This window comes from Rhinopithecus roxellana, chromosome 20, assembly GCF_007565055.1.
Source record: "Rhinopithecus roxellana isolate Shanxi Qingling chromosome 20, ASM756505v1, whole genome shotgun sequence".
Taxonomy (NCBI): Eukaryota; Metazoa; Chordata; class Mammalia; order Primates; family Cercopithecidae; genus Rhinopithecus; species Rhinopithecus roxellana.
The window spans coordinates 50,760,498-50,775,512 of NC_044568.1; the positions used below are offsets into that span (position 1 = coordinate 50,760,498).

The 15,015-nt window shown below is 39.8% G+C and overlaps 1 protein-coding gene and 1 non-coding gene across 7 annotated transcripts in view; both read right to left on the reverse strand.

Moving 5' to 3' along the window:
* Positions 1 to 15,015, reverse strand: part of LOC104667848 (SMG1 nonsense mediated mRNA decay associated PI3K related kinase) — a 120,102-nt gene that overhangs the window by 58,619 nt on the left and 46,468 nt on the right. For all 6 annotated transcript variants that reach the window (XM_030925055.1, XM_030925058.1, XM_030925056.1 and 3 more), the window contains 11 exons: positions 12,485 to 12,709; positions 10,113 to 10,214; positions 8,522 to 8,791; positions 4,329 to 4,459; positions 4,022 to 4,183; positions 2,905 to 3,023; positions 2,375 to 2,462; positions 2,184 to 2,285; positions 1,441 to 1,581; positions 692 to 891; positions 114 to 310 (listed from right to left, as the gene is read on the reverse strand). In XM_030925055.1, coding sequence (XP_030780915.1) covers positions 114 to 310; positions 692 to 891; positions 1,441 to 1,581; positions 2,184 to 2,285; positions 2,375 to 2,462; positions 2,905 to 3,023; positions 4,022 to 4,183; positions 4,329 to 4,459; positions 8,522 to 8,791; positions 10,113 to 10,214; positions 12,485 to 12,709 — 1,737 coding nt within the window. The remainder of the gene's footprint in view (positions 1 to 113; positions 311 to 691; positions 892 to 1,440; positions 1,582 to 2,183; positions 2,286 to 2,374; positions 2,463 to 2,904; positions 3,024 to 4,021; positions 4,184 to 4,328; positions 4,460 to 8,521; positions 8,792 to 10,112; positions 10,215 to 12,484; positions 12,710 to 15,015) is intronic.
* LOC115895373 lies at positions 1,755 to 1,855 on the reverse strand. Its single transcript, XR_004055575.1, has one exon. It is a non-coding gene; the product is annotated as a small nucleolar RNA U13 (small nucleolar RNA).

The following is a 15,015-nucleotide window of genomic DNA, read 5'->3' on the forward strand; positions in this document are numbered from 1 at the left end:
TCTCACCTATATATAAACCACATACATAAGTCTACTGTAATTTCAGCTCTGCACATACTGCCAGCTGTGACCATTAAACTGCTATAAAACAACACTGTCTCACAGAAACCAACCTTGGGAGGTGATGTTAATGCATTAGCACATCCCTCATATGCATTATACATTAATTTCTCCAGATTTTCCAGATACTGCAGAAGAAGAACAAGCCTAAGCTGGTTGTTACCATGGCCTTCATCATTGTCTGCAGTTGTCCACTGACTAACATCTTGATCAGGGTTTAACGTGTGAGCTGCAAGACTTCGAATGATACCTGAAAGCAAAGACAACATTCTGAATTTTTAAAAATCTTAAAAGTTTCTAGAAGAAGTGTGAATTTTTAATGACAAATTCACATTTATCAAGTATCCTCTGTCTATCCGTCATTTAAAAATAAAAAATCCCAACATGAAAGATTTTTCACTTTAGGAAAAAAAAAAATTTTTCCACATGACTCCCATAAGTTTTGGGAAAAAAACGTATTTCCAATGCAATTATTCAATGATAGCTTACTCTAACAACCATACCTGAAAATTACTTTTTTTTTTTTTTCAAAAAAATCATATATTCTCAAATCTTTAACAAAGATTTAAAAATCCATTATTTCTTAATAAGGCTTTGAAAATATTCACATCACAAAGCTTGAGTGAGTTACCTTCAATTGTCTGGAAGGTGTCTTGAGCTCTGCCCAGTGGGGTTCTCAGCTTAGAAAGAACAGTGAATTGTGCAGCTTCCCATATGGCCCACTGCCAAAGGACAGCATCTGTCTTTAGGAGATTGCGTGGAATTGTTGACTGGTCACGCTTATCCAGTCTCTGGCAGCTATAGAACAGTCTTTCTAACCAATTGTCCTTCCTGGGAAAAGTAGTTTCATTTTTAAAAGACAATGACAACTTCATTTTAATAATGCAAAAAAAAATGCAAGGGAAATGGGAATAAAACTATAATTTTCCCTACTCCAAAATAGGCAAAACCTATGAAATTGAGAAGCATTATATCCCCCCTTCTCATTTTGAGGTCTTTTATAATTAACAGGACGAGGTACAGTGTGTAAAGATGATTAGGGTAAACGGCTCATGCCAGTCAGGAATGAAACTCATTGAATGTAACTAAGCATTTCTAGAATATCTCCACCCCCACCCCATTCCCCAAAGTGTTAATGATATCACATCAGTTAACTGTTAACCACATTTCATTACTCAATTTCAAAACCCATTTTTGTATCTACAGATGCTATCTTCAAAGCAATTTTCCTACTGATGAAAACTAAAATAACCCATATGAGAAGAATGTTATCTGATACTCTGCCACCCCCAAACATATTTTCTCTTCAAAACTGCATGTAAAGTCAAGGGAATCTTAAAATTATGTTTCCCAGATAAAACAGTCAAAGAAATGCCTTACCCTGTTCTATGAGAGTTCCCATACAAAATAAAACTAATAACATCAGAGAAATCTTGGGGGTGGAATGTGTTACTTGGTGCTTTACTCATGTGACTTCTTAATGCTAAAGAAATTTCTTGAATTTCTGTGTGATTGTTATTGCTGTAGACAGAAAATAAAGTTGTTGTTATGCAAAATGTTTTAGCTTAAAAGGTTAGCACATACTGTAAGTGGATTATTTACTTATTAACTCACTGGAGGTAAAAATATAGTAAACTTGAGACTTTAAAATGGATACAGAGATGTGATTATAACTTTAGATCATTTTTTATTCACCTCAGATAGGTAATGTGCCGACATCATAAGAGGATTTGAGGGAGGCATATCAAACATATGAACATAAAAACCCAATCATCAAAAGGATCAATTTTAGGCTCTTAAAGCTCCCAAATCAACTTGATCAAAAACAGTGAAAGATTACTGTTTAGTTTTTCAAATATCTGAGCTACTAAGAAACACATTCTGGCACTATATGAGCTATTCTATACTCATTATTGTGAGCCTATAAAGCTCATTAAAAATTTTTAAGTTTCTTGCAGACTTGCAAAATTGGATTATTTGACATCACTTCAATCACTGACAAGCAGGGCCATAAAAGATGTGTCATTAATGTTCTAATAGGTGATTTGTCTTCTCCTAAAGTAGACAACCACTACAGGCTGTAAATATAACAGAATGTCTTTACTCCAAAACAACTGTTATACCTTAGGACAACATCTAAAGGAATTGATTTCAACAGTTTTCCAAATGCTTGTCGAATACGAGTTCCACTGTGCACTAGTTGAACACGGCAAACATCAACACATCTATGAAAGAACGAAACAGACAGAGCAGGTGTGTTAACATTTCCAGGTTATTAGGGTTAGTGTCAAAAGACATGATCTTAATTCCATACCTCTGTAAAAGATCATCTGGCAAGGAAGAGGACAGAGCATGTAGACTGCTGCATGCCTGCAGACAGATATTCACATCTTCAACGAGAGCTATTAAACATTAAAAGACAGTTACTTTCAGCTGCCCAAAAGAATCTGAATCCATTCATTCATTCAACAAAGAGTGAGTACCTACTATAGACTAGGCACCGTTCTTGTCCAGAACCCTCACTGACTGTCACATTTGGAAAAATGATACGTTCAACAAAACCCACGAAATGTAACTGACTGGTCATCACACAAACCTTTTCTGAGAGAAAATGTAAAAGTATATGCAAACGATTAACATTCACATAAGCTTAAATATGTGACAATCACTTCAAAAACATTTTTCTAATACTAAGAATGAAAAAACATCAAGACTGTATATCTGTTATTAAAATGAGGATTATACATCTTCAGGTCAGGAAAAGAGTTCGATTGATGACCATCTCCCATTACCAAAGACCCTTTTAAGGACTGATAAACAAAACAGAAAAAAAGACAGTCTTACTGTTGGCTAAAAGGCCTTTGCAAAATTTATGGAAAGACGGAAGAGAGAATAAAGGTGCATATGTTTCGGACTTCTTCATTAAAACAGCTACTTCCAAAGCCCAAGTCATCAACAGTTTCCTGAAACACAAAATATACAGTTAATTGTACATTTAAAAAAACAACAAAAAAAACACTTTAAAAGTCTAGTCTTCTTACATTGGTTTTCTCTTGGTTTTTCAAACATCTCAAACAATAAAAAATGAAACTACAGAAATTACTGTCAAAATTGTTGTGTGCCTTTTAAGAAAACCTCCCAATGCAGCATGATAATAGCAAAGAGGCCGGGAGCGGTGGCTCACCTGAGGTCAGGAGTTCAAGACCAGCCTGGCCAACAACATGGTGTAACCCCGTCTCTACTAAAAATACAAAAATTAGCTGGGTGTGGTGGCAGGCACCTGTAATCACGGCTACTTGGGAGGCTGAGGCAGGTGAATCACTTGAACCTGGGAGGCAGAGGTTGCAGTGAGCAAAACTCTGTCTCAAAAAAAAAAAGCAAAGAATATTAAAAATCTATATATATTTGGCCGGGCGCGGTGGCTCAAGCCTGTAATCCCAGCACTTTGGGAGGCCGAGACGGGCGGATCATGAGGTCAGGAGATCGAGACCATCCTGGCTAATACGGTGAAACCCCGTCTCTACTAAAAAATACAAAAAAACTAGCCGGGCGACGAGGCGGGCGCCTGTAGTCCCAGCTACTCGGGAGGCTGAGACAGGAGAATGGCGTGAACCCGGGAGGCGGAGCTTGCAGTGAGCTGAGAGCCGGCCACTGCACTCCAGCCTGGGCGGCAGAGCAAGACTCCGTCTCAAAAAAAAAAAAAAAAAAAAAAAAATCTATATATATTCTTGAAATACGGGGGATGGGGGATTGAGATTGTTCATGTATTTCTTTTCAGAAAGAACAAGAAAGCCTAGATTAATAAAACCAAATTATAAGGTGTTTGACAACAAAGAAAATGCTCTACCTCACCTCTGTAATCCACATTTTTTTATTTTTTGTAATCCACATTTCTTATTTTCAAATTATAAAGGCAAATTAATAAAGTTAGGAATAGTTAATACTATATAATATCTGTTACCTCGTGTCCTGGTTAAGGTTATCTTTCTTAAGTAATATTCCCAGAAGATTTAATATAATTGAGAAATGTTTCTTTGTAGCCGTAGTTACAGTGCTAATCACGGCTCCATCAAACAAAGAAGGAGAGGAAGAACTGAGGCTACTAGAGATAAAGTGATCATGCCTGAAAGACAAAGCATAGATTAACTTTTCATCTTTAATCAAAGAAAGCAAGCATGTCCAAAGTTAAATCAACATATATCTTTAAAATCTATACATTAAAAAAAATGTTTTGTGGGGTTCTTAAGAAAAATTTGTAAATACAATACCTGGTACAATGAGAATACAATGTGTAGAGCACAGCATACTGAATGGCAGGGAAGTGAACAGCCAGGTCACTGTGCACAATCATCAGATTCTTACTCAGAAGTGCAAAGACAGTTGGAGATAGCGCCCACATCTGATCATGTACAAAACAAAGTAAGTTTATGGCTTCTCCAAAATAAGCACAAGCATACAGAGTTTATCCTTCAAAACAGGGGTAGACATTTTTAAATTAAAATTACAGATTGGAAGGGATCTAGCACGCTAAACCTGGGACAAACACTTTTTTGTGAAGTCAGTAAAGCCTTTGCATGCAATATAGCATCTCTGTGCAACGCAGCAACTCCTCATCTATCACGACAGTAAGAAAACAGTCACAGGTCAGGTGCTGTGGCTCACATCTCTAATCCTAGCACTTTGGGAGGCCAAGGTGGGCAGAACACTTGAGCCCAGGAGTTCGAAACCAGCCTGAGCAACACAGTGGGACACCATCTCTACTAAAATTACAAAAATTAGCTGGGCGTGGTGGTGTACACTTGTAACCCCAGCTACTCGGGAGGCTGAGGCAGGAGAATCACTTGAATCTGGGAAGCAGAGGTTGTAATGACCCGAGATCATAATACTGCACTCCAGCCTAGATAACAAAGAAAGACTCTCTCTCTCAAAACAAAAAACCAGCCACATACAAAACACAGGAATGAGAGTCGCTATGTTCCAAGAAAACTTTCTTTTTTGAGTCACAGTCTCTCACTCTGTTGCCCAGGCTGGAGGGCAATGGTGCGATCTCGGCTCACTGCAACCTCCACCTCCAGGGTTCAAGCAATTCTCCCTGCCTCAGCTTCCCAAGTAGCTGGAATTATAGGTGCCCACAACCACGCCCTGCTAACTTTTGCAATTTTTTAGTAAAGATAGGGTTTCACCATGTTGGCCAGGCTAGTCTTGAACTCCTGAGCTCAGGTGATCTGCCCACCTCGGCCTCCCAAAGTGCTGGGATTACAGGCTTGAGCCACCGTGCCCAGCCCAAAGAGAACTTTCTTTACAAAAACAGGCGCCGGAGTTGTGATGGTTGCACACTTCTGTGAATATACTAAAAATCAGTGAATTATACATTTAAAATAACAAACAAAAAACAGGTGCTGGGCTGTATTTGGCCCATGGATTATAGTTTGTTGATCTCTGGTCTAAACAAAGCCCTTTTTTTTTTTTTTTTTTTTTTTTTTTTTTTTTTTTTTGAGACGGAGTCTCGCTCTGTCGCCCGGGCTGGAGTGCAGTGGCCGGATCTCAGCTCACTGCAAGCTCCGCCTCCCTAGGTTCACGCCATTCTCCTGCCTCAGCCTCCCGAGTAGCTGGGACTACAGGCGCCCGCCATCTCGCCCGGCTAGTTTTTTTGTATTTTTTTTAGTAGAGACGGGGTTTCACAGTGTTAGCCAGGATGGTCTCGATCTCCTGACCTCGTGATCCGCCCGTCTCGGCCTCCCAAAGTGCTGGGATTACAGGCTTGAGCCACCGCGCCCGGCCTAAACAAAGCCCTTTGTATGTGCTTTTTGGGGGAGTAGACTGTATTTCCTTATTTTTCCATATATTGCAAATGGCAAGGTGCCCTGTTCAATGAGGAAACAAAGGCACACCCTGCCACTCTACACCTTTTCCATCCACCTTTTTCCTTTATACTGCCAAGACACTGTATTCCACCTGACTGCCCATCCCCACCCACTTTCTCCTTATTTCTAGAGTACAGGATATAAACATCTTTGAATCTGTAAATAATGTGAATTCCTCAAAAATCAAGCTTTCGTGTTTGAAGAAAATTTTATTGTGACTTCAAACATAAGCTGTAACTGGTAATAAGGGAAGCAGCTATGGAATTATACAAGGCAATCCAATCAAACGACATGGAGAACATGCAAGTGCAAACATCAGATTTTACCTTTTTCCTCCTAAAAACGTTATCCCCTAATTACATCCATTACTTTCTTTCTTTCTTTCGAGACAGAGCCTGGCTCTGTCGCCCAGGTTGGAGTGCGGTGGTGTGATTTCAGCTCACTGCAACCTCCACCTCCTAAGTACAAGCAATTCTCCTGCCTCAGCCTCCCAAGTAGCTAGGATTACAGGTGCTCACTACCACCCCTGGCTAATTTTTCTATTTTCAGTATAGGCAAGATTTTACAATGTTGGCCAGGCTGGTCTCAAACTCCTGACCACAAGTTATCAGCCCAACTTGGCCTTCCAGAGTCCTGGGTTTACAGGTGTGAGCCACCGTGCCCAGCCTACACCTATTACTTTCTATTAAAAATAATGTTTTTCAACTCTGTATTGTCCAATAGGAAGCAGAAATACACAAACCATAAACAATAAATACAAATCAAGAGCAGGGCCATGTCAAATAACTTAAAAAAAAAACAGGCTGGGCATGGTGGTTCATGCCTGTAATCCCAGCAGGTAGGCTGAGGCGGGTGGATCACCTGAGGTTAGGAGTTCAAGACAGGTTGGCCAACCCTGTCTCTACTAAAAATACAAAACTTAGCCCGTCGTGGTGGCAGGCGTCTTTAATCTCAGCTACTGGGGAGGCCAAGGCAGGAGAATTGCTGCAAAACAGGAGGCAGAGGTTGCAGTGAGCCGAGATTGCACCACTGCACTCCAGCCCAGGCGACAACAGCATGACTCTGTCTCCAAAAAAAAAAAAAAAAAAAAAATGGCTTTTTTTTCCCCCCTAAAAGAAAGACTACAGGTTGAGTATCCCTTATTCAAAATGCTCGGGACCAGAAGTGTTTCAGACTTTGTATATTTTTGGATTTGGGAATATTTGCATATATATAAAATGAGATATCTGGGGGATGGGATCCAAGACTAAACATAAAATTCATAGCCTGAAGGTCATTTTATGCAACATTTTAAATAATTCTGTGCATACAACAGTTTGGACTCATCACATGAGGTCAGGTGTGGGATTTTTCCACTTGGGGCATCATACTGGCGCTCAAAAAGTTTCAAATTTTGGAGCATTTCAGATTTAGGATTTTCAGATTAGGGACGCTCACTGGTAAGTGTTATGAAAATATTCCAGCCGGGCGCGGTGGCTCAAGCCTGTAATCCCAGCACTTTGGGAGGCCGAGACGGGCGGATCACGAGGTCAGGAGATCGAGACCATCCTGGCTAACACGATGAAACCCCGTCTCTACTAAAAACTAAAAAAAAAAAACTAGCCGGGCGAGGTGGCGGCGCCTGTAGTCCCAGCTACCCGGGAGGCTGAGGCAGGAGAACGGCGAGAACCCGGGAGGCGGAGCTTGCAGTGAGCTGAGATCCGGCCACAGCACTCCAGCCTGGGTGACAGAGCGAGACTCCGTCTCAAAAAAAAAAAAAGAAAAAAGAAAATATTCCAAAATCCGGCAGGGCATGGTGGCACCCGCCTGTAATCCCAGCACTTTGGGAGGCTGAGGTGGGTGGATCACCTAAGGTCAGGAGTTCACAACCAGCCTGGATAACATGGTGAAACCCCATCTCTACTAAATACAAAAAAATTATCCAGGCGTGGTGGAGTATGCCTGTAATCCGAGCTACTTGGGAGGCTGAAACAGGAGAACCGCTTGTACCCGGGAGGCGAACGTTGCAGTGAGCTGAGATGGTGCCATTGCACTCCAGCCTGGGCAACAAGAGTGAAACTCCTGTCACCAAAAAAAAAAAAAAAAAAAAAGAGTATTCCAAAATCCGAAATCTAAAACCCTTCCAGTCCCAAGTATTTCAGATAAGGAATATTCAACCTGTATGAATGTTCCTACGGAAAAGAGACAGCCAAAATACAAGACCATGTATAAGAACTAACTTCAGTGGACAGAAAGAAAGAAGTGCCAGGGGAAGAAGAAAGAGACTGCATTTTAAAACCACTATACAAATTTGAGCTGTAAGAAACATTGACATTTTCTATAAGCATGCTAGAGCAAACAGGAGAAATTCATAAGATATTTTCTAGAAAACAAAAAAACTTAACAAGATTTATCAAGGAAAAGGAAGAATAAAAGTTAAATATAATGGCAAGAAAATGTTCCTACTAATTTTATTTATCCAGGCATGTCTTAAATATGGCTATTTGTTACACACAGTAATTCTGCAGACATGTTGACATGATAGTGAAATACATAAATATGTAATGAGAAAAAGTTGAACTGTGGATAAAACAAAGTCTTTACAATCAAAGACTCACCCCTATTAGTGAGTTTTTGGCATTTCCGATAGTAGTCAGGGCACTGAGGTCAAATATAACTACAAATTTTGCATTGTCTACATTGAACACATGATTCTTAAAAGCCTCATGCTTTATTTCAGAACAGGCCTCAGGAAGTTGCAGACTATGTAGGAGGTTGTTTAGGGCACAAGTCATTTCTCCCAATATTAACTTATAGGCAGTCTCCAAAACAGGAATATTCTTCAAGCTGAGCACTGCTTGATAAACAGCATGGGCTACAGCAACAACCTGAAAAACAAAAAATTCAAGGAAGCGATAAATGGAAAATAACCACTATCTGTATTAGTGCTGATGATACAAATAAATTTAAAATTGATCAATTCACTGTCTATAACACTTAATATTTTAATTTTTTAAAAACCAATCAGAAAACGGACACAGATCAGTATGCTATTTCAAATCTATAAAGTTTTATCACAAATAAAGAGTACTACAGGCCGGGCGCGGTGGCTCAAGCCTGTAATCCCAGCACTTTGGGAGGCCGAGACGGTCGGATCACGAGGTCAGGAGTTCGAGACCATCATGGCTAAGACGGTGAAACCCCGTCTCTACTAAAAAATAAAAAAAGCTAGCCGGGCGAGGTGGCTGGTGCCTGTAGTCCCAGCTACTCGGGAGGCTGAGGCAGGAGAATGGCGTAACCCCGGGAGGCGGAGCTTGCAGTGAGCTGAGATCCGGCCAGTGCACTCCAGCCTGGGCGACAAAGCAAGACTCCGTCTCAAAAAAAAAAAAAAAAAAAAGAGTACTACAAATGAAAACTGTCAATATGAAATTTCCAAAATGGCCTTTTTTTTTTTTTTTTTTTTTTTTTAAATAATCAACATCAAAAGACATATGCAAACAGCAGTTTAAGACTGGTTTTCTTAAATCTACCAAGAAAGTCTGGCCGGGCGCGGTGGCTCAAGCCTGTAATCCCAGCACTTTGGGAGGCCGAGACGGGCGGATCACGAGGTCAGGAGATCGAGACCATCCTGGCTAACACGGTGAAACCCCGTCTCTACTAAAAATACAAAAACTAGCCAGGCGAGGTGGCGGGCGCCTGTAGTCCCAGCTACTAGGGAGGCTGAGGCAGGAGAATGGCGTAAACCCAGGAGGCGGAGCTTGCAGTGAGCTGAGATCCCGCCACTGCACTCCAGTCCAGGCGACAGAGCCAGACTCCGCCTCAAAAAAAAAAAAAAAAAAAAGAAAGTCTGTGGTGGATTTGACTCAGGGGGTGGTTGAAAAGCCAGTCATTTTTGTTTACAAAATATACAGTACTTCTTAATTTATAACTTTATAAATGTGTCAGCTTGTTTTACTCTTATGAAAATTTAATAAATTTAATAACAGCAAAAGATGCATAGTCTGAAAAGAGTATCTGGCACATCATTCATCAAAGTATTCAGTATCATTATCTAGAAATATAAATTGAAAAGAACAAATACAATCACTATATTCTAAATCAAACATTTCACATTTCACTCAATTTCACTTATGTAGCCTGGTAAGCAACATTAGGTCCAACTCTTCAGTGACCCAAGTTGTCAAAGTTCATTATCAATGTATTACTCACCTCTTTTTCTTTATGATAACGCAAGAATAGTAGTTTAGATGATGGTATAAACAGTTTTTCTACAAATGATGATGGCAGTTTTGTATTTATTTGTTCAACAATCTAAAAGAATAAAATTTTTTTAAAATGAGCTTCTCAAATTACAAAAAGACATGGAGAAACCTTAAATGCACACTGCTAAGTGAAAAAAGCCAATTGAAATGGCTACATACTATATGACTCCAACTACATGGCATTCTGGAAAAGGCAAAACGATGGAGAGAGTAAAAAGATCAGCAGTTGCCATGGGCTTAAGATGGAGGGAGGGAGGAGTGGGGACCAGGAACAAGGAAGGAGTGGGTAGAACATAAAAGATTTTTAGGGAAGTGAAATTATCCTGTATGATACTGGTAATAGGGGATATATGTCATTATACATGTTAAAGTCCATAGAATACATAACACAAAGTAAACTATAAAATTAGTTAATAATAATATATCAATATTTGCTCCTTTGTAATAAATGTACCACACTAACACAATATGTTAATGATGGGGAAACTGCTAGGATGAAGAAGGTATATGGGAACTCATTGTTTTCTGCTCAATTTTCTGTATATCTAAAAAATGAAATCTTCTAATTTAGAAAAACATATCTAAGCTATATTTCAAGGTCTTAATACTGTGACATTAAAGTGTTTAGACACCTAAATAGGACACACGTATTTTACAGTTCTCACGGGCATTTTTTCACATTAGCAAAGAGAGGTGTAACTCTGGCAGAAACACTCAGCAGAATGTCATCTAGAATTTGCTTTAAAATAATCTAGTTGGAGATGAAAGGACAGCAAAGAGGCCTAGATGAAACCAGATGGGCCATTTGCTTCTAATTACAGAAGCTGAATGTTAAATATGTACAAATTTATTATACTCCCTATTTTTATGTGCTTCAGAATGTCCATAATAAAAGTGGGGGGAGGATATTCATGGTTAAGAAATTAAAGGAGGCCAGCCAGGCACGGTGGCTTATGCCTGTAATCTCAGCACTTTGGGAGGCCAAAGCGGACGGATCACGAGGTCAGGAGATCAAGACCATCCTGGCTAACATGGTGAAACCCTGTCTCTACTAAAAATACAATCGTGCCACTGCACTCCAGCCTGGGCAAAAGAGCGAGACTCCGTCTCAAAAAAAAAACAAGAAGAATTTAAAGGAGGCCAGTCATGATGCCTCACATCTGTAGGTAATCCCAGCACTTTAGGAGGGCAAGACAGGAGGATTACTTGAGGCCAAGAATTTGAAGCCAGCCTAGACAATGTAGTGAGACCCCTCTCTCCAAAAACTACAAAGGTTAGCCAGGCGTGGTGGCATGCATCGGTAGTCCCAGACAGTCAGGAGGGTGAGGTGGGAGGATCGCTTGAGCCTAGGAGTTTGAGGTTGCAGTGAGTGCTGATCGCACTGCTGCACTCCAACCAGGAATACAGCAAGATCCTGTCACAAAAAAAAAAAAAAAAGAGAGAGAGAAAAGAAAGAATCTGGGGCGTGAAGCAATGTTTCACCAAAAAAAAAAAACAAAAAAAGAGTAAAGCTGCACTGAGACTAGCTATCAACCACTAAAAATAAAGGCCTGGCAGAGTGGCTCATGCCTATAATCTCAGTACTTTGGGAGGCCAAGGCGGGTGGATTGCTTGAGCCCAAGAATTCAAGAATTCAAGACCAGCCTAGGCAACATGGCAAAACTCCATCTCTACAAAATAATACAGAAAATTAGCCAGGTGTGGTGGTACATGCCTGTAGTCCTAGCTACCTAGGGGGCTGAAGTGGGAGGATCACCTGAACCCAAGAGGTCAAGGCTGCAGTGAGCCAAAATCACAACACTGCACTTTATCCCGTGTAACAGACTGAGACCCTGTCTCAAAAAAAATTTTAATTAAAAATAAACAGACACTAAAATGAAACCACAGATTATAAGACTGATGAATATACTCTAAAACATAACATAATAAAGCAAAGCCCTTATTTCTTTTCTTTTTTGGAGACAGGGCCTTTTTTGTCACCTTGGCTGAGTGCAGTGGTACAATCAGAGCTCACTTCAACATCAAGCTCCTGGGCTTAATCAATCCCCCTCCCTCAGACTACCGAGTAGCTACGACTATAGGTGCATGCCACTACACCAAGATAATTTTTGATTTTTTGTACAGATGGGGTCTCACTACGTTGCCCAAGCTACGCCAGAATTCCTGGATGCAAGCAATCCTTCTGCTCTGGCCTCCCAAAGTGCTGAGATTACAAGCATGAGCCACCATGCCCAGCCAAACCCCTTAATTTCTTACATATCGATTTAAGGGCCTGAATAAACCAACAAATTAAAAAAGAAAAAGGAATAATTCACATACCAGCGTGAGTAAATTCAAGACTGAGATGATATAATCGGTACCACAAGTCTGGCAATTCTCCAGTTGGTCTAATCCGTATGTAATGACCATGTCACAATGTATAGTCATGCTAGGATCCAAGCTGCCGAGCAAAACACCAACACACTCATTAGCAGCTGTCAACACAGCCTCAGAAAAAAACACCTGGTTTGCAGCCGTCACACATCTCATTACTCTGTACAGAACCTGTAAATGGGGAAAACAAGGAGCTTTTTAAAAAAATTCACATACTTCCACAAACCAAGAAAATACTTTTTATTTAATGCAATTTCAACTGAAAATTAACTGCTTGCCTTGCCAGCAGTCTCTTAATATTGTAGTTCTCAGTAGTTGAATAATAATATCTTTAGTACAGTATGTAAACCTGATCTTGACTAAAAAATCCTCAAGTGCTATTATGACAGGAAATGGAATCTGCCATCCTCTATTTCCTATATACCCAACTTCGTTTCTCCCAATGTCACCAAATGGCTGAAGCTCAGAATCTTTATCATGAAATACACCACGACAGTAACGGTATTGACAGCATGGGAATAGCCTGCCCACACATACTACAAGCTAGCTCTTGGGCTTGTGGGAATCAATCTTTTCAAACTAAACATACAAGTCACTTTAAGCTCATTAAAGTATCTACTGATGGTCTCTTTTGAAAGATCAGCACTCTCAAGCTTACCACACAGTATCTTCAAAAATCATATTATTTCCAACACATATACAAACAAAATCCCCCACTAAACTATAATGGCCAATAACTGTCTACTAAATTTCTAATAAAATAGGGGAGAAAACAGAGCGAATAAATGCTAAAAAAAAAAAAAAAAAAAAATTTCTTTAATAATTAACAACCAACACATAAAGGATTTTAGTTTACCCAAAGTTTTCATTAAAATCATCCTTGGAGGTTGGGCACAGTGACTTACGTCTATCATCCTAGCACTTTGAGAGGATTAGCTGAAAGGTTCGCTTGAGTCCAGGAGTTTGAGACCAGCCAAGTCAACATAACAACACCTCATCTCTACCAAATTTTTTTTTAATTATTTGGGCGTGGTGGCATACACCAGTAGTCCCAACTACTTGAGAGGCTGAGGTGGGAGGATCACTTAAGCCTGGGAGGTCAAGGCTGCAGTGAGCCAAGATCGTGCCACTGCACTCCAGCCTGGGGAACAGAGACCACGTCTCCAAAAAAAAAACATGGGAGCGGAAAGGGAAGCATTCTTGGCCATGCACAGTGGCTCATGTCTATAATCCCAACACTTTGGGAGGTTGAGTTGGGAAGAGTGCTTGAGGCCAAAAGTTTAAGACCAGCCTGGGAAACACTGAGACCCCACCTCAACAAAAATAAAAAATTAGCAGGCTATGGAGGGAGGATCACCTGAGCCCAGGAGACAGAGGTTGCACTGAGTCATGATGGCGCCAACCCACTTTAAAAAGAAAAAAAGCTGGGGATGGTAACACTCACTTGTAGGGCTGAGTGAGGTGGGAGGTTTACTTAGGCCCAAGAGTTCAAGATTACAATAAGCTATGATTGCACCACTACACTCCAGCCTGGGTGACAGAGTGAGGCTCCAGCTCCAAAAACAAAAACAAAAACAAAAAAACCCACCATTCTACCATTCTCAAAGACCTAAAAGATCCTCATAAATTAATATACACCTATCCTATAAATTATGTCCCTTCTATTTTATGTCTGAGTTAATGGCTTTTTGTTTCAACTCTGTAGTCTTCAAACAACCACCTTTTAGACATTAAAAATGAAGCAAAGATATTAAACCATTTTGAAACCATATTGGTTTAAAATACTAATACGCTGGTTTCATTTATCTTTAAGTTCTGACATTTCTGCTCAAATGCACAACTTACCAAAAATTTTATATATCTATATAATCAATATCCTATTTTATCTAGCAACACGTTCAGTAAAAGTATATGCTCCTAAAAGCAAGTTTTATCCTAACAATAAAATTTTCGTCAGTTAGATTAAATCTTTTCTGACTGCATCACACATGCTTCTCTCTCCTTATTCAAAGCAGAGTACAATGCCTGGGGTTCATTTCTCGTGTCTTTCCCACTGAACCCTCACTGGATATGCTACAAACAGTGCAGCTAATGTTTGAGGCTGCTGAAGTGTGGCAATCTAGCTACCTCATTTTTAATTTATGTTCTTTGATATCAGGCTATCAAAGAATATAAAAGTATACAAGTTTTCATATGAGTTCCATCTTATGCTCAGAGAAGATTACTTTCTGAGGCTTTTCCTATAGTGTGCTATTCGTAGTATGTTAAAAAACTAAAAGGAACCCCAATAATTTTAAAGTAAAATTATAATAAATATTATTTAGAAAGAAAAGAATAAGATTTAAAAATTCAGAATGGCCTTTTGTCATGGGAGGGTAGGGAGCTGGATGCAAGGAGGATGAGATATAACAGGATTCCCTACTTTTCTGGCTATTTAAGAAAGCAGTCAGACAATATATACAGATGCACATACATAC